The sequence below is a fragment of the Panonychus citri genome, unplaced genomic scaffold (assembly GCF_014898815.1).
Source record: "Panonychus citri isolate SS breed McGregor unplaced genomic scaffold, ASM1489881v1 Contig00141, whole genome shotgun sequence".
Lineage (NCBI taxonomy): Eukaryota > Metazoa > Arthropoda > Arachnida > Trombidiformes > Tetranychidae > Panonychus > Panonychus citri.
In genome coordinates this window covers 2,970,372-2,990,011 of record NW_026515546.1, presented here as the reverse complement: position 1 = coordinate 2,990,011, position 19,640 = coordinate 2,970,372, and the positions used below count along the sequence as shown (strand labels likewise).

Below are 19,640 nucleotides of genomic sequence, written 5' to 3'. Positions count from 1 at the left end.
TTTAATTAACTTTACCTGTGAATTTAAAATTAAATTTTGTGTTATTATTGTTCATCTCATCATAAGGATCAAGTTGATACCAAAATTATGATAGTTCAACAGTTACTTTAGTGGTTTTTGTTACTCTTAAAACTGAGCTATTATTGCGTCGTAATAACTTCAACCATTTTGTTTTCTTGGAAAAACCTAATGAGTTAAACTATCTTTGGACCTGATTTTCACCTTTGTCACAAACAATTGGCACATATTTTAACTTTAATCAAATTAAATACTAGACACTCAAATACTATACACCTAAATACTATACAAGACTTTTACTATACAAAAAAAAAACAAAACTGGATCGCTAATCTGTTTCTTACAGGTTATTTAAAAGAATTTTCAAAATTGTAAAAAAATCAAATACAATATAATGTAAATGTATTAATATATTTTTTGCAAACTGGGCGTCTAGCTCGGTAGTACCACCATGGGTGGGAAAATGTATAAAGCATTTGTCCTTGGGGGAGGATTGAAAATAAAATTAGAGTTAAATTGTTAAGATTTGATTCTCTTTGATTCTTGATAATTAAAGGCCAATTAAACTCGATAAAGTTTTATTTTCTTATATAAATTGATTACCACCAAGGCTTGTCTATATTTTAACATCTTTTCGAGGAGAATCAGATCATGGATTGAAACAAAAAACTACAAACAACCAATGTGAGTAATTTGTAAATCTAATTGTTCAGCAACAATTAAACTCACTACGATTTTGCTTTAAACGAAAAATTTTGTATATTAAACAATGAACTGATCATATAGTTATCGAAATGAAAAATAAACTTTGGAGAGAAGCTAATATGACATTTCAATATCATTACTCTCGTTAAACACTGTAATTGTTACAAGTGTATTGATTAGTTGTCCCTAGTTGGGGATTGAATACAAAATTGAGTTAATTGTTATAAAAGATTTTTAATTTTATTCCTTTTGTTTGAAATTGTTCAACAAATAGCACAATAACTATTAGTTAAAATTTTCTCTTCATTATTTACAAAGTAAAGCAAAGATTTTCACTTCTCTGCTTGATAAAGTCCACAGAAGATCATCAATAATTTTCTCATTTTTAGTTTTCTCTTTGATGATTAATAAATTGTTTGGACTCTTTTTTTTTGTTTGCGATTTTAATTTAGAAACAGATTATTAATCTGTTGCTCAAGAATTGCATGTATAACTTGTTTGTTCCTTTTGGTTTTATCTTCGCCTTCACCAAAACTTTGGTGATTTTTGGTGATTTTCTGATTGGATTTTCTTGTCCTCTTGGGTGATACAAATTGTCTTGATGATTTGATGGAATTAGAATCAGCATTCAGAATTAATCTTCTCACTGTATTGCTATTACGTTAATTGCATTGATTTGGAAGGTGAGTTGATCAACAAAATTGATTCTTTATTCAGATGATTTAACCTTTGGTCCCTTTAGATTATTTTGATTTTATCAGCAGAGGAAATAAATTCTCACTGATTAAGAGAAATGTTGTTTCAACGTTCATCGCAATTACCAAATCAACCTCGATTATCTTTCTAAAGATCTCATTGGATTAAGACCAGAGTCTGATTCTTGTTTTTTCTTTAGAAAAACGTTCTATTTTCGTTTCTTCTTCAAACGGGTGTTGTTCGACGAAGATTGTCTAATGGATATTCTTTAGTCGGTGAATAGTCTCCCGTATATTCACTGTTCGAACTGAAATCTTGTTCCATGATCGGTGTTGGATAAGTTGTTCGATACATTGAATCGAGGGGAGGTGAATATTCATCACGGGAAGATGATTCTCTATCCATCTCAATGGAACCAGTGATTGTGGGTAAAGATTGAAGATGATGAAGATGATGAGAAGAGTGAGATTGTATTTGATCAGATTCACGATTTGATGATGATGTAAATGAATGATGTTGAGATGATCCTGAAACCATGAATCGGACATCAGATGACTTTCCAACACTAGATTTAGATGTAAGATGATGAACCCCACTAGTTGAAGAAGAGGGATTAGATTGATGAGTATGAGAAATTGATTGTAATGGTGGCGGTGGAAATGGAAAATTTGAAGATGCTTGGAAATTGTCTCCATAATCAGCGGAAGGTGGTGAAACTTGAAGTGGACTTGCAATACCACCAAGGTAAGATGGTGTTCGTGATGTTTTCAAGGGCAGTGGAATGGGTGAGGGTTCACGAGAGATTTCCTTTGATCGGCTATACCGACGACCTCGACCACCATGTTTCTTACAATACGAGGCAATAGGTGCTGGTAATGAATTGGTAACCGTGGCCATTGAGTTAAGGTTAGTATTCAATGAAGTTGATGCCATTGGACCGGGAGTTTGTAAAAGATCAACTAATGCTTCTTGTTGACTGAACTCTTTCTCCCAATCTATTTGGTGTATTCTAATGTATAAAAAGATGGAAAAAGTTCCCGCCACTTCACACATCATAAGGCTCACAACGGCAAACATGAAGGAAACACCATAAGAATATCTGAAAGTTGCCTCTTGGAAAGATGATTTAGGCCGCAATTTATTGCCCACTTCGGCTTTAAACGTTGAGATGTATATCACAATACCACAGAGAATAATTAAACCTGGACAATGGGGAAAAAAAGAAAACAATTAAAAAATAGCAAAGAAAATTGTAATCAAAATGAAACAGAAAACTGGATTCAAAAGGAATTAAAATCAAGGTGAACTTTGGGTTTAGCTGATGGATTGAATTCTAATTTTTTTTTACTGATTAAAAAAAAGTTCATTTGCTAATCATGGATATCATTAAGCTAACAATTATATTATACAAACACATGAGAAAAAAAGTGATGACAGTTTTTTATGGTGAGCTTATTATTACACAAGCAAGAAATTCATCATATTAATGATAACATACATTAGCTTAGGGAGGGAAAAAGATTGAGATGAAATGTATTGAAGCTTGGTGACACTTTTCATGGAGCAATAGTCACAATAAGCCTAGAAAACTCTTGAACTTTATCCCTGAATTTATTATTTAAAAGAGAAAGGAGAGTAACTCATGTGATGGTATTAATAATTTCAGGGACAAATTGGTAAGTTCAGATATTATAATACATTGAATAGATGTAAATAGTTAACTGTTATATTGGTTAGTTATAAAGGAATCATCATCATCCCTCTGGGTTTATCTTTGGAAGATTAGTTAGAGAGATGAGGAAAGTATTAGCAGTGAAGACGAGTGGAAGAAAAAAAGACAAAATGATGAGGAGAAAACAATGTATCACAAAGTAAATGTAATATCTTTTATAAGATCATTAATGAGGTATTTTCAAAGGTAACCTGATGATTTTGATAATCTAACAATGAGAGAGAAAGAGAGATGAAGAGAGATGAAGGGTTTAATGAGGAGAAAGGGAGAACTGAAGGCAAAATGAAGCAATGACAATAAGGGGAGAGAATTTCAGATTCAGTGTGTGTGTAACCAAAGATTAGTTTCCACTGAATTACATGGTAACAACTAATAGTAAACTGAATCTTCGATTCTTTTCTTTTACTCTTTTTTTTCTCACCATAACTGAATACCAATTCTATCTGTTATTCCAGAATTGAGTCAATGTTGGTGAGGAAAAGAAGAGAAAAAAAAATCTGAAGGGTTATGCAAGCTTAGATTCACAGGAGGAGATTTTTTTTCTCGACACTTTGTTCAAACTATGAGGTTTCCTGTGATTTATGACTAGAATAAGATGAAGAAAAAAAATTAGATTTGTAATATTTTTCTTTTCTTCAAAGATCAGAAATTCATAGTATTTAAAGAGATCAGGTGAAGAGGAAAAGACAGTTACGGTGGAAATGGAAGATAGAAGTTAAAAAGGAAAAGGCAATTGAACAATAAACAGAAATAGAGAATAGAATATAATGAAAATAGGTCAAAACCGTTATAATAGTAAACCATTTTTTCTCGACAATTTTTTTCTCTCTTCACCAAATAGTCAACCTATGATGAGAGAGAGAGAGAGAGAGAGAGAGAGAGAGAGAGAGAGAGAGCGATACATTTACACTATTATTCGAAGAGTTAATGATAGATACTCATAGACTATTGAGATGTTCTTTCCTCTTCCATTCAATCCTTTCCAATGAAAAATCAGACTCGGAGGATAAAGGTGAAGGTTGAATGGGAAACGAAAAGATGAAAACACAAGGCATACACTTAGTGGAAAGGATAAGTAGTCATGTTAATGTTAAATGAGAAAAAGATTTTCAATAGAATGAATAATTTACCTGAAAGTATGAATGAGATTCCCGAGGCAAATGTTAGTACCTTACGGCGATTACATTTGTTGGCAGTGAAACATAAAAAAAAGCCCAATAGTATTGAACCAGTGGATATGGCCATAAAAAGAGCTGCTTTTCTAGCAGCATCTAATAACCATGATTAATATTACAATTCCATGGGAAGAGAAATCAAATAAGTGTATAAACGATAAAGATATGAATCATCAAAATGGCGCCAATGGTGTGTTGATAAAGAAACATAAAGAAAATCAAATCAAACAGAAAGAAACAAACAAAGATTAGAAATATTATCAATTCCAAGTAACAATTAAAGGAGAATTTAAAGAAAATATTTAATTACAATCAAAGCTTTAATTTAGTTAACAATCAACAGTTGAAACAATCAAAAGAATAACAATAAATTTGAAATCGAAAAAAAAAATTCTTTTTTCGATCAGGTGATCGGTTACCAAGGAGATTATAAATCTAAAGGGTCACATGTCTTGGGTCACATTTCTCCTCGCAATTGTTAATTGTTTCATCTAATTAGTTAATTGGTCTTTTTGTTTTTCGAGTTAATTTGTGTTTTTTAATTGTTCCAAATCAATTGTGCTAACCCTTGATTCGTAATTGGTTATGTTTCGTTTGGTAAGTTGAGTAAATTGGATTAGTCAACAGTAACCGAAACCATAAAGTTACTTTTCATTAGCTTCTTATGGATGTGATTCTTTTTGAGATTTTTTCTATTCTATTGTTTTTTTTTGTATTTTATCGTTTCTTTAGAATCTCAGCAATATAATCTAATCTCGAAGGATACCCTCTGATGAAAGTAGGATGATGGTGATAATGGTTTGGTTAAATTTCTCTTCTAGAAGTGAATTCTACTTAATTTTAAAATCAACAGCGAAAAGAAAATAAAAACAATGGCAACATTTTGTTCTTGCAGAGAAAAGAAATTAGTTTATACATGTAAGAAGAACCTTCTTATGTTCACATTTTGATAATATCTTATTTATCTTCTTCATCTTGTTACCTATTTCTCTTCATCTCTATTCTTTTACATTAATTTACCTTCATGACATGTTCAACCTTTCGCCTTCATCTTTTCTTCAATCCAAAAAACTGTTCAATCTTCTTTTCCTGTTCAATATTCAAAAATTCTTTTCTTCTCTCTCTGTGTTTTCCTTAGAATCTTGAGATTCTTTTCTTTTCTCATCATAATCTTCATTCCCTTCATTTATCGTCTAGAAATATTAATGATCTTTTCCATCTTCTTCATCTACAAGGGTAGAGAGAGAGAGAGAAGTAACTTTTTAAATGTCTTAAAATCTTCCTTGTTAAATGTTCTCACTAATATTTTTTTTCTATTCTCCATCTTCTTCCCTCTTCTATAATTCCTATTAGATAAATGTGATTCTGAAGATTTTCCAAATTTCTCTTGAAAACCATCAATCCCCACAAACACCAAGAGATGATGGCGATAAAGAAGATACCTCAATATGATTATGGAATGATCATTATATTAAACGAGAGAATGGCGGATGACAAGGCAAAACTAATGGAAAATAAATCTTGATCGAAAAATGAATTTTACGATTTTTCAATTTCTTTTCCTTCTATTTTTCCATCATCATCATCATCTCATACAAATTACCTTCTTCAACATATTAAATCCAACCGGTAAACACAACAACTTAAACTTTTCATGATATTCACGCCAATGATAATGTTTTTAAATTATCTTCATCATTATTTACAGATTTTTTTTTCTCACTCTTCATCAAATCAACTTCCGGAAACTTAAAGAGGATGCGGAGGAGGATTACACGGAAATAGTTTACAGCATAATGTTCACCTACAACTTTTAATATAAATCATATAAGTGTAACAATAATTTTCCACATTCATTATGATACAAATGATGAAAGTTTTTCACGACAAATAATCAACAGCTGATGATGGATTTTAAATTGTTACTTACATGGGATTGCCATTGTTGAATCATTAGGATCAGGAGTATACTCTTCATCTGTCAAATAATCAATATGAGTACAGTTCATGGTTCCAATGCCAGCTAATCAACAGGATGACAATTAGACAATTGGATAATCATTAGAAATGTGTAAAGATAATTGGAGTAAAATCGTAATTTTAATTGTGAGTTAATTCAAAGGAGTAAATTTAAACATAACAGCAAATAGTTTATCTATCTATCATCATCTGATTGTTAACAACTAAATGAGTCTTAATAGTTTCTTGATTTGATAAAGTTAAATTGCTGACGATATTTAATCAAGTTAAATGTAAGACTTTATCGTTGAACAGAACAATTTATCAAGATAGAAACAGGAATTGATATAATCAAATCAAATACCCTTAAGCAATCAATTGATTGAAATGTAAAGAAAAAAATCAACATGATTTTTTTTTATATCACAATTAATTGTACACAATTCAATTCTATTCTCATAATTGTATTGTAGGCAAAAAAGTGATGCGAAAGAGATAAATTCAATTCGATTTTATCTCATCATCATGTAAAAAGTATTTACATGTTTCTCAATAGACTCTGTTCATTGAGTCTATTCACTTAAGAATAACATTCTGAAAGCATCAAGATTTTATTCTGACGACGAAAAAATCGAAAAGGGTCAAGGGCCAGTACTCGAATCTTTTCGAACCATCGAAAAGAAAGTGAAGAAAAAATTTCAAGTTCGACGAAGATGATGAAGAGTAAGAAGAACTTCCCTGTCACAAGTATCAGAAAGAAGAAAAAATAACAACAGAATAAAATTCATCCCTCATGAAGAAAGGAAAAGAGAACTTGAATCAACATGGAGAAGGAAAAAAAAGCCTGAAGATTCTGATAAGAGAAATAAATGTGATCTTAAGATTCATGGTTCAGATAATCTGAATACAGAATCGAGAGCATTTATTGGAAAAAAAGGACAAACTCCGAAATTGGAACTCTCATGAGAATCGAATTCTTTTTTTCGTTCTTCTCTATCCTTGAAATCCAATTTTCGAACAATAATAGAAAATAATGTAACCTTCTTATCATCTTCTCTCCATGGAAGTTTCATGATTAGAATTCGATTGAGTTACTGAATCAAAAGGAACAGTTTTTTTTCCGATGATCACCAATTTTAATTAACATGAAGAATTAGTAAATTTACACTGAAAGAAAAAGAAAGAAATAATCTCATGAAAATGATAAATTTTCCTTTTCATGAGATATTTGAAATTCTCATTTTATCTTATTGAATTTCTCATGTTATCAATTTTTCAATCTTCTAAATATACAATATATTGAATCTTCTCCAGAATTTGAATTCTTTTCTTACTTTCTGATTAAATCTTTTATTTACATGATGAATTTTCATTTCTTACTCTTCTTTCCTGTGATTATTCATGTTCATGTGAACATGATAACTCAACCTCACCCTCTGAATTTTTTCAATCTCTGCATCTCTTCAGATGAAAATGAACTTTTTTTTCATTCAGATTAAAATCTATTCACATGGAAATTATCATGTTGATGGAAATCTCATTTGATCTCTGATATTTTCACTTTCAAACAATTGTCTTCATGAAGATCATGATGATTATCACTATGAATATAAAAATCTCATCAACAATTTACCAATCGGTTATTATTATTTTCGAATCAAGATAAACATTAACTCTTTTCTTCTTATTCTTTTATCAGATATAAACAATTTCATCATCAGCATCCAATTAATTAGCCAATATGATGAATATCATGTTATTAAGTATTCAGCTGAGGAGATGATGATGTTTACTTTTCTGAGTACATAAAATACACCAACAGTTTAGATGAATGAAAAAGTTTCCCAAGAAATTATCATCTAACTGATTCGATTAATAAATTGACTGATTAGCAATTTCTCACCCTCATCAAAGTTGAATCTAATTACTCTGAGATAGTTTCTCGGAATCTTTATCATTCTGAGCAAATACACCATGATGAAGTGATAAGATACATGTAGTTACAATATTTAAGATGAAAATCCTGATCAGAATTTTTTTTCTCGCTTATTATTTACATTTTTATCTGCAATCATTTCTGAAATGATGATTTTTTGAATTCATGTAATTCAAATCAATTATTCACCGATTAATCAACTCAATTTGGTCTAGAATTTTGATTAAAAACAAGAAACATGATAATAACAATGAATTCATTTATACCATCATACTGATGATACTTTTATTACCTTGAAATATTCATATTGAATCGTAGATTACGTTGATCATCATCACCAGAACTTGAAAAGCTGAATGAACATGAATCCATGAGATGTAAAAGAAAAAGGCAATTGAATAACATTGAATTCACTTCTCACTCTCTCTCTCTCTCTCTCTCTCTCTCTCCTTCTCTTTTCTGTCTCATTATTATCCTGAATTACCTTTCAAGTTACTCTAAATTACCATCAAGTTGAGACTCTAACATTCAAGTAAATCCTGAATGTTGTGAGATAATATATTCAGAGTAACATGAAAATCATCATCAGGTAACATCATTGACCCAATGATATAAAGGTAAATGTTAATTTAATATTATTAATACAAGGAAAACCTTATTATTGAATCAAGCCTTTTATGGCAAAATCTCAACTTAAATTTCAATTTGATCACAAATAATAACAACTGATATCTAAATTGTTAATCATCTTCACCAAGTGGATTGTATTAAATCAGAATTCCTTATGATAGATCAACAATTAACCACACCACCACCACCGCCACCGACCTGACCGATATTGATTAACCTTTCAGCCTTTTAAAAAAAGTTTGAAACAATTTAATCACAATTTAGGTTATAATTTAGACTCTGCCACTATTAATATCATCTCAGCGGAGCCATAAGATGTTGAAATAAACTAACGATGCTCATTATGAATAATTCATGTAATACTTTTAATCCTTTTCCCTTTCTTATTGTAACTGTTACTCTGATTTTCATGCTCATCTTGAGTGAGCAATAAAAACAATCATGTTATCGTTACCATCACATTCATCTGATTCATAACACCAAGAAAACTGAATTACATGATAACCTTGTGATGATGATTATTACCCTTTGATAGTAATTATTTTAATCACTGTCTTGGAATAATATTGAGAATGATTATCAAGGGAATAATGATAATAATCAATGAATTCAATTGTAATTGTTCAATATTAGGTGTTGGTTATTATTATTATTGTTGTTGTTGATTATCATCATCATTGTATTAACTATTTACTCTTATATATATATTCACATGGGTATTGTTATATTATCCATGAAATATTATCATCGGTTATTGAATAGCTGAGTTATCATCATGAAATTTTTGCCAAAAAATTGGTGTCACTCTTATCAACTTTTTTTTTTGTTACTTTCAGAACTTTTTTTCCCAATGGTGATGATGATTATGGTGGTGATGCCTTTCCAAGTCAATATGTTCATTATCATGTTCATTATCATAATGGAAGACTTTTCATCCTTGCATGGATTTTAATCTCAATCTTCTTAGATCTCTATCATCATCCTCTCATCTTCTTCTTCTGTCATCTAATGTCTTCATTCCTCCTTTTGTGATGAGAAGCAAAAAAAAATCCTAACTGTCAACGGCAACTTCCGTCTTGCTCATCTTCATCTTCTTGTTTCAATTCTAAGTCACTTCTCTTGCTGATATCTTTTCTCAATTCTCAAACCTAAGTAAGACTTTTATCCCTCATCTTCATCTTCATCTTCATCTCTTCTTATAGATTCTGCTACTTTTTTTCCTTCTAAATCTCTTCTACTTGACCATCTTCCTAATCAATTTTATCTTTTGTCCAATGCTCAGTATCATGTTTTGTAACATGGAGAAAAAAAATAGTCAATTCTGAATAGATTCTCGTTCTCGTTGAAAGTACAGATTCGTGAGATAAATTCCATGACAAAATATCATGTTCATGGTTAAATAATCAATCAATTCGAAGGGGAAGAAAAAAGAAACAATCAAGTTTGGTAAAACTCTTTCACCTTTTTCGTTTTACTTTAAACAATTAACTTTACGAGAACAAACAATCAACTTATTTCCATATTCTTAGTTTGATTTCAGTGATTTAATATCAATAATAAATGATTATTTGATCATACAACTAAATCTAAATATTGAACTTTATATAAATTGATCATGTAACATGAATACATGATGATAATAACAATGAATTGTTAATAGCTTTCAAAGTGATTACATTTGTTCATATCTAACAAGATAATCTCATAATCTGAATCTTTTTTGTTTCATAATAATATTAGAATTCATATTTGCTTATTAATTTATTATTATTATTCTTACGTTCATTTTGACAGAGAATCCAAAGGCCAGAGACTGTAAATTTGGATAGATGTTCAACCGCAGCGGACATATTGTATTTCTTAAATTCAGGATTATTCATTAGCTCTTCCGAGTATAACCATTCATTGGTAAAAATAGCAATGCTTTGGGCGAACAAGGAACCAAGTGCTGAAAGCGAGGTTAACAATTTCAATAATCGAATTGAGCGGTGGGACATTTCGATTATTTGAAACGAAACAAACAAAATCCACTGACCAATACACTCTAAACACTGTGATTAGGTCAATCGTCGATTTGATCAGCTGAATATATGGTCGTAGAGAGAGAGAGAGAGAGAGAGAGAAAATTAAAGTTACTATTTCCTCTCTCTCAGCACTAGGAAGATATTACAAAAGTCACAAGGAAAATGGCGTCGACAAAACAGAAAGGATAAAGATAAAAAGGATTCAAAGTGTCATGATGATAAATCATAAATTAAACCACCAACAATAATGAATTTCAAATCATGATGATAACAGGAAGATCAGATAATATCAACAGAGGAAAATGTTTCTTATATTTTTGTTTGTTGTATCAAAAAAACAACAACAACAACAAACAACAAACAACAATTTGATTGATATCAAATGGAAGCAGAAAAAAAGTTCAGTCGATTCAGTTGTTTATTAAATTCATCATTATCACTTATATATAACTGTCATGATGATGATTATCATGGTCACTATTATAAAGTTAATCATCATCACCATCATCATCCTCCCTGTCGATGGTGTAACATTATTATTATTAACAATTGATGATGAGGAACAATAATTATTGATTATTGGAGATGTGATATAATTGATGAGTCGACACTTTATCATCAAGATGATGCAAATGAATCAATTAGAGGGAGAGAGAAACTAATTTTCATTAAGATATTATCATCATCACAACAGAATATCATCACCATGATAATCAGTTTATCATCATTATTATTCAATCTTTTTTTTTTACTTCTTTACATCTTCCTCCCCCTGTGATGATGATGATGATGATCCTGAGTCTGCAAAATGTATATCAATTATCATCTGATTAATAACTCGATGTGTTAATTAGTTACGAACTCTGTTCACATTGATATCGAATCCTTTTTCTCTGGTAATTTATTGATTTGCATTTTCTAGGAAAGTTTTTCTTTAGTTTAATTACAAGTCCAATGGGAGATCACGTTAATTGTTGTGTTATCATAATAATCATCATGATGATATTATTATTGTTTGGAATATTTTTTTTCTCTCTTTTCATCTTTTGTGACGATTTTTTCATATGTTATTCAACTGATATTGACACAAAATATTATCAAGGTGAGTTGATTGTTGAATATCACTGATTGTGACTGATCTTGGTGTCGTTTAGATGAAAATTGTTAATGCTTTTTATCATTAACATTACCTGAAGGCACGAATCCAAAGGAGATGTTTACACAAACACAAAGGAAGTTCATGGTTCATGAGATTATTTTTCTTTCGAATTTCGAATTTCAAATTTTACTTTTTATTTTTCTCTTTTTCGATAATAATATTTATTATTATTCTTATTGATTCTAGGAATTTGTATGAATTAAGGAATACGATGAATTAGATGGTAATATGATTTCATGAATTTGATTATCTTTCTCATGATTTATTCAATTTTGATTGATGTTGTTGTTGTTGTTGATTACTCATTTCTAACTGTTAATTGTCATAATCTCTATCACTTGATAACAAATCACAATTAATCCAATCATCATGATATTCACAATTGTTGATCAGGAGGATAAAAAGATATCAACTAATCACTTGGTTGTTTACATTCAATCCAATATTAAATATAACAACATAGTCTGTGTGTTTAATTGTTAACAAATGAAATTGATTACTATTGATGATGATGGTGATTAGTTTTGATTGCTGATGATGAAAACTTGATTGTACAAAAAAAGGAAACAATTTCTTATACTAACATTTACATACTAATAACATGTTATCTGTTTGGTTTCTCATGTTGGTACCAAAATTTTTTGGGTTATAGGTGATTTCAGGTTGATGATGATGATGATAAGAGGATGACGATGAGGAGTAAAGGATGAGGATGAAATGATGATAAACAAATAGGGAGATGAAAAAAATTGTGGGAGTCATTTAACCAAAGTAACGGGATTATAAAAACTCTGGTTGGGAAAAACATCTCGATCAATGTTGTTGATTGAATTTCTTACAAAAGGTGGAGCTGTTTTCATTTGATTATCTTACAGTTAATTGTTGACAATTAACTATTAATAGTAAATTTGATCCGAGAAAATCAATCAATCAGTACGATTAGTTAGTTAATTGTTTAAGGATTTAATTGTCAAATCAAATAAGTAATGGTGATGGATTGAATTTGAAATTGTGCTCGATGATTTAAAATGATCTTTACGATTGGTTAATTATTTTTGATAAAAGATAAATCATTGAGTTTAAATTTGTTGTAAACAATTAGTTGATCTGATTGAAAATTTTACACAATTAAAATTGGACGGAAAGTGTAGGAAAATTAATGAAACATGATTAGTGACAATTTGATATGTTTGATCAGTAATTAACAATCAGTTGATGATGATGTTTAAAAAAAGACAACAGGATCAATCCAGTTAATTGTTGTATTGTGATATTGGTCAATTAAAGTGATGAAGTATTTGCAATTGATTAAATGATTATGATTGAAGATTTGAATTGTGATTAGAAATTAATTGTTGGTACAATTTAAACATAATACAAACGAACTCGAGATGTGCTAAGTAATAGATTGTCATCAAAAAATTTAGTCTCGATAAATAGATTACCGCTGAAAGGAAAACAAGTAGAAGAGTAAATTAGTTAATTGTGACAATTAGAGAGGTTTAAATCAATTAAATACTTGAGGACATCGGCAGGCATCATTTGCGATTCCGGAGCTGCTTCAATTAACGATTGCCAAGTATTGGTAGAATTGGGTATTACATAGCCAAAGACAAAATACCATTCTAAATGTAGAGGGAAAAAGAGATCAACAATTAGAATTAAATTTGCTAATTCACTAATCACAATCAGTGAGTTAATTGTTACCCTCTAAACATTTCCCTTGGAACAGGACTTTCTGCTCTAATCTTAATTTCTCCATCGGCTGAATCGATGAGAAATTGATTTCCCTGGAAACAGCTCGACATTTTAATATTTCCTTTGGCACCTTGGCTATAATTCAATTAGAGACAATTAATTTGAACAATTTAAAAAGTAAACAATTAAGATGATAAAGGTAAACAAACCTTCATGTTCACGATTGGGTTTGGATAAATCTTCCTTAGATTCCCATAGGATTTCACCGTTTCTTGCATCACGAAGATTCATCCAATTACTGATTAGGAATAGAGAGAAAGAAATATCAACAAGTTAGCAATTAGATTAAATTGTATCAATTAGTTGATTACATCTTAAATCCTTCCAAAATATCCTCAGGTTTTATACGAATCATAATGTCATCAAACTAAATTGACCAACGAGTAAATGACCAACACCAAATGGTTGAAAGGGAAATGAGAAAACAATTTGCTAGAATCATGAAAGACAATAAACAATTAAGTTGTTATTTTTGATTTCATCTAATTAATCAAGTGAATGATCAGATTATCAGGGAGTGAGAATTAAATTTTCAAAACAAATTAACATGAAAAAAGACATTGAGCAAACTCCAATCTGTTTACTGAATAAAGATCACAATTGAAGCTAATTAATTGAGAGAAACAATTTATTTACCTTAAAATTAACTAACTGTTAATAATTAAAATATGAACATTTTGACGGACAAATTTTCATTTAAAGTTGAAGAAATGACAATATGACAAAAAGATGAGGATAAAAAGGTAAACAAATCGAAAGATGAAAAATTCTGGTTGATAGTCAATCCATTTTGTTGATTGAATTTCGCATAAAAGATGGAGCAGTTTTCCTTTAATTTTATTCAATTTCCAATCAATATAATCTTAAATCAGTGGACTTGTTAGAAATTCAGTCCTTCACCTCATAAACTTCAAGGTCAATGTGATAATAATTTGACGAATAGCATTTGGAGGGTAATTAACTAGTAATTCTTTGCCACATTCAATTACTCCCTGGTTGATATTACCGCTCAGTCCACAGAATGGCTCAAGTGAATACCCACCATGAGATTACAGTTCTGTTATCCTTTGATATCTCATATTATCCCACCAGTTTGTACCAACGAATCGTACAGCGTGTAACCATTTATCTTGTATGCTTTTCGAATCCCTCTTCAACTAATCATCCCACAGAATTTTGGTCTAATAGTTGATTATTATATGGTTCGTATTGATCGTTATGCCTTAAGGGTCTTTTTCAAGTTCGTAGTTAAAGTGATGAGCATTTGTTGATTTTTTAAGTTTTCAGCAAAATCTCACCACAATAACTAACTTATCAATGATCTATTTCCTCAGCTGATATTTGCATATTATTCAGTTGAATTTCATTCTTATACGAACTCATTGAATATTAACCATGGTATCAACACCCTGTACATCTCAATGGTAATGTAGTCCAGTGTTTATGGTCAATCTTATTTGCCCTCTACCTTCATGATTACGAGATATTATTCACCATAAATGTTATATAAGTTTCTTGAATTGAAATGAAATCATGAACTTTTGAAAAGATTGACAATTAGTTAGAAAATGTTTCATGTTTAATTGGCGTTTCATATTATCAATTGTACATTCGGACTTGACACAAGAGTGATTTTTTATTAATCTAACTAATTAATATTTATAATATTCCAATACTATTAATAAATTAAATTTTCAATTTTGATTGTACAACAATTTGATGATCGATGAGTAAAATTTTTTTTCATTACAATTAAATCAATTTTCTTGATATTAATATATGACCAGATAACATTGAACATCTAGTTAATTTTTTTTTTAAATGGCAATAAGTTGAGGAGGACAGTTTAATTGTTGAATTTACCAGTTTACATGATAGATTGTTAATTGCTCTTAAACAATTAACAAACAATTAACTCTCGAATGAGTTTAATCCAATCCAATTGTATCCAAAAGTTGCATTGAACTGATAATAGTTTCATCCTATTGATAATATGATAAGATGGTGGAAAACAATGATAAATGAATTGTTAAAGTAAAACCAACAGGATAATCAGTAATTATGAGCAGAAATCAGTGATTAATTAATATCTCATTTCAAATTTATCATTGAAAGTAAAATTAGTGAGCTTCAAATGATATAAATTCAATTTGAACAATTGATTTGATAATTTTTAACTGATCTCAATGGACTTGAATATGAAATGATTAAACATTGAATTCCCATGAAAAGAGTTGATTTTTCATGAGATTTTGGTTATCCTGAAATTGGAAATGTTCAGAAATAAGAATCGAGGGAAAATTTTGAACCTTAAATATTTTCCATAGTTAATTAATCACTGATTTTTGAGAAATTAATTAACGAATAAAAATCGATATTAATCATATGAATAACTAATATATTCTAGTAATTCTTGAATTGTTCCCATGTAATTATCTCTCATCAAGAAATAAAATATATATGAACTCTTGATTAGGGTGAATTCGTTAATCGGAAATGTCCTAATCCATCAAAAATGAACTTGAATAATATCAAGAAAAGTTCAATATATTGAAATATTATTCAAATATATGTATCTGAATAATATTAAGACACTTGCACCATGTTATTGGGTAGTTAAGTTATATTAATATAATATGTTGAGTTAATATCGATTTTGTTAATTATTATTGATTGACATTAATATTTAGTAATTACCTTTGAACAGACTTGGAGAAACTCATCAAATGTTATGTAACCTTTACTCTGAATATCAAGTTTTTGGAACACTCGATAGCCATGATCTTCACATGTTTTGGAATCATGTCCGGGTGACACATAATAACCGAGTAGAGCGTAAATGGCACGGGAAATTTCAACGATCTCATCGCATGTAAGTGCACCATCGCTGTTGATATCGTAAAGTTTGAAGATCCATTCAAGTTTATCGGAGGTTGACCCCCGGGAAAGGGTGGACAGAGCCGAAGCATAATCGGAAAAGGTTACTTCACCGTTAGCGGTTCGAACCTTATCGTTAAACATGGCCGAGTAAACGTAATGTGCGTACAGGGAGGAATCACCCGCTTGCGGAAAGAATTGAGCATAAATCTCTTTGAATGTGGACTCAGTCAGTATTCCGTTCGGACAGGCACACTTCCAGCCCCAGTAGAGGAGTTTAAGCTCGTTACGGGTGAACTTTGTCTTCTTACAAAGAATCTCAAGTTCTCGACGGCGGCGACTTTTATTAGCCGAATAATTCGCAGCCAATCGAGCGGCACAAGCTTCGTTGAAAAGTTCCATCTGATCAAGTTTATGTTCTGCAACAATTAAACAACCAAATTAATTTCAAACAATCAATCAATTGGCACAATATCTTCACTATAACTCACAGCTCTTCATCTTGACCATCAACATCATCTATTCATCAATTAATTAACTGATTTACATTCAAGTCGACTAACAGTTAAATAGTAAAATTCAGTCAACAATCAAAAAAGATTTCACAATTAAGTGTATCTATAAACAATTGATTCCATTAATCAGAATATTTTATTCAACAACTTTTTCTCAGAATATTTTTCTAATAAATTCCCATGTTATTTTCAATTCTCATTATATATTCACTTAAATAGCCTGAGGGGAAATTACCAACCAATAAGACTGATGATCATTTATTTAGATTGGAAGAAAAAAACTACACAGTTAAATTGTTGAAAATTGAATTGAATTTAACAATTTAAAATTAAAGTCAATTTGTATTGATACATTTATGAATGTTAATTATTGATTGGGAGAAATGATTTCATTTTTAATTGCGAATCAAATTTCAAAAATTGAACCGATAAAGTTGAAGGTTATATCTTGATATCTGTTATTAGATTAGGTTGATTAAAGTTAATCATCAGATTATAATTGTTGCTATTACTTTGATTAGTATTGTCAATTGTTAATACCCTTGATTTGATAGACAATTAATCAACTTGTTAAATCTAGTGTATTTTAATTGAGTAGGGATAATGAATTGATTGTCAGGCAACATTACGTGTGTCATGATAATTAACAATCACAGGTAATCAATTTGTTTTCAGTCAACAATTGATTAACAAATGTTAATTGTCATAAAAATTATAATCATTTACTTTGATTGTGCTAAGACAATTAGTCAAATAGTCAAATCAAACAATTGTTGATCATGAAGGTTTCAATTTAATGACTAATTTGATTGATTTTCATGACTTTATGCTAATTTAAATGAAACATACAAACATACACACAATCATTGGCTAATTAGTTAATTAGTTAATTGTAAATTAATTACCTTTTTTAAATGCTGATCTTAATAGACTCCAGAGTCTATCATAAAGAGTTGAAAAAGTTTTACCATAAGAGTAACGATGATGATTATTGTGATGATTTGAGTGTCGATGATTATGATTTCCATCATGATCTGTATCATCATCTTCATCTTCATCCTCATCCTCATCTTCACCATCATCATCATCTTCATCATCAACTTCATGATTAATAAACTCATCGTCAACTGTTTCATCCTCATCAGTATGAGGTCCATCTTCAAGGGAGTAACTGTGTCTCTTAATCAAACCCTCTCCACCTCCAACATGATGTCCACTTCGTTGTCCAGTGCATCTGCCACCTCTCACACCAGCTCCTTTTTTCCGCCTCCAACCACCTCCAGAGCCTGTGGTCGCTCCCGATGATGGAGATGTTAACTGATCAGTTGAATGCTGTTTATTTGTTGACCCACCCTGATGACCATGGTGGTGGTTCATATCACTAAAGCCGGACTCAAACTCACCCATGTCTCGGTGTAAAGTTTTAATCCAGTTTCGGCCTGTTGAAAACAACGGCCTACTACTTGTTTCCTGCAAGGACCTCAGGTTGATTCAGTTAAGTGAAACACTGTCCAGTTAAAAATGAACAAATAAAAATTGAAAAAAAAACGCAAAGATGACCAATCGATGAAAACTGACCAACACTAGGAGTTATTTCAACCCGAATATATCATGAAATTCATGATAACAATTGACAAATAAAAACAAGATTATAAATAGGATTAAATTGGGCAACAAGTTGAATGTCAAATCAACTGATCAAATGAAAATTTCATTCAGATGATCACAAAGATTTGGAACATTTTCTTAATCAAATAATTGTGATGACGATGAAAAGTTTATTGTTGAAAATTTAATTATCGACTTTGTTTCGGTTTAATAAACTACGATGATGATTATCGTTGATTAGAATTGTTCAGTTCAAGAGATAAACACGAGGAAAAATCAAACGTTTGATTCTCAGTCAAATGTTACTTTGGATTCTCAGAGTTTACCATCGACTATCATGCTCACTCACTCACTCTCTCTCTCTCTCTCTCTCTTATTCTCTCTTATCTTCTCTTTATCATCATTCTCTCAGTGTATATACCATGTACACATGGAGAAAACACCTTCTCCCTCCCTTTATCATCATCATTTCGAAAGAAACTCTTTCTTTCTCTCTTTCTTTTTTTCCATCTTCCAAAATTCTGGAGTATGTCAAGTGAGAAAAAAAATTCCCTTACTGATTCAATTTCCTCTCACCATCATCATCATCATCCTTATCTTCATCCTCTCATCTTTTCTCATTCTCTTCATCTGTCGACATTAACCTTACCTCCGCGAAGATATTAGAACCACCTCCCACCCTCTCAAGTTACTCCCTTCTCTCCTTATGATATAATATCAAAATCCATGAAAACATAACACTTTTCAACTTCATCTTCAATTTTAATCATTTAAATTGTCAACCAATTGATTTTGATTCATCATTAAAATCGATCGTCAGTAGAAAAATATAATCAACAACAATCAAG

At 30.3% G+C, this 19,640-nt stretch overlaps 3 protein-coding genes and 1 long non-coding RNA gene across 6 annotated transcripts; 1 reads left to right on the top strand and 3 right to left on the bottom strand.

Moving 5' to 3' along the window:
• Positions 1-937: 937 nt before the first annotated feature.
• On the bottom strand, positions 938-11,000 carry LOC128395812 (uncharacterized). The gene is made up of 4 exons (XM_053356296.1): positions 10,632-11,000; positions 6,257-6,349; positions 4,282-4,422; positions 938-2,621 (listed from the first exon to the last, which is right to left on the bottom strand). The coding sequence occupies exons 1-4, from the start codon at positions 10,846-10,848 to the stop codon at positions 1,645-1,647; spliced, it is 1,428 nt and encodes a 475-aa protein (XP_053212271.1). The 5' UTR covers positions 10,849-11,000; the 3' UTR covers positions 938-1,644.
• LOC128395819 (uncharacterized) lies at positions 4,657-10,791 on the top strand. 3 transcript variants are annotated; one of them, XR_008326720.1, is made up of 6 exons: positions 4,657-4,923; positions 5,059-5,244; positions 5,680-5,955; positions 6,082-6,432; positions 9,688-10,003; positions 10,646-10,791. It is a non-coding gene; the product is annotated as an uncharacterized LOC128395819 (long non-coding RNA). The 3 variants fall into 3 exon arrangements; XR_008326722.1 differs by lacking the exons at positions 9,688-10,003; positions 10,646-10,791 and adding an exon at positions 8,540-8,556 and having other exon boundaries at positions 4,707-4,923; XR_008326721.1 differs by lacking the exon at positions 9,688-10,003 and having other exon boundaries at positions 4,710-4,923.
• A 1,877-nt stretch (positions 11,001-12,877) lies between the features above and the next one.
• LOC128395818 (retinal rod rhodopsin-sensitive cGMP 3',5'-cyclic phosphodiesterase subunit delta-like) lies at positions 12,878-14,580 on the bottom strand. The gene is made up of 6 exons (XM_053356302.1): positions 14,429-14,580; positions 14,104-14,224; positions 13,942-14,030; positions 13,742-13,867; positions 13,554-13,659; positions 12,878-13,481 (listed from the first exon to the last, which is right to left on the bottom strand). The coding sequence occupies exons 2-6, from the start codon at positions 14,145-14,147 to the stop codon at positions 13,400-13,402; spliced, it is 447 nt and encodes a 148-aa protein (XP_053212277.1). The 5' UTR covers positions 14,148-14,224; positions 14,429-14,580; the 3' UTR covers positions 12,878-13,399.
• Positions 14,581-15,342: 762 nt separating this feature from the next.
• Positions 15,343-19,110, bottom strand: LOC128395814 (Kv channel-interacting protein 4-like). Its single transcript, XM_053356297.1, has 3 exons — positions 18,090-19,110; positions 16,490-17,088; positions 15,343-15,774 (listed from the first exon to the last, which is right to left on the bottom strand). Exons 1-3 carry the CDS (start codon positions 18,589-18,591, stop codon positions 15,721-15,723), a joined length of 1,155 nt encoding a protein of 384 aa, XP_053212272.1. The 5' UTR covers positions 18,592-19,110; the 3' UTR covers positions 15,343-15,720.
• Between the last annotated feature and the right edge of the window lie 530 nt (positions 19,111-19,640).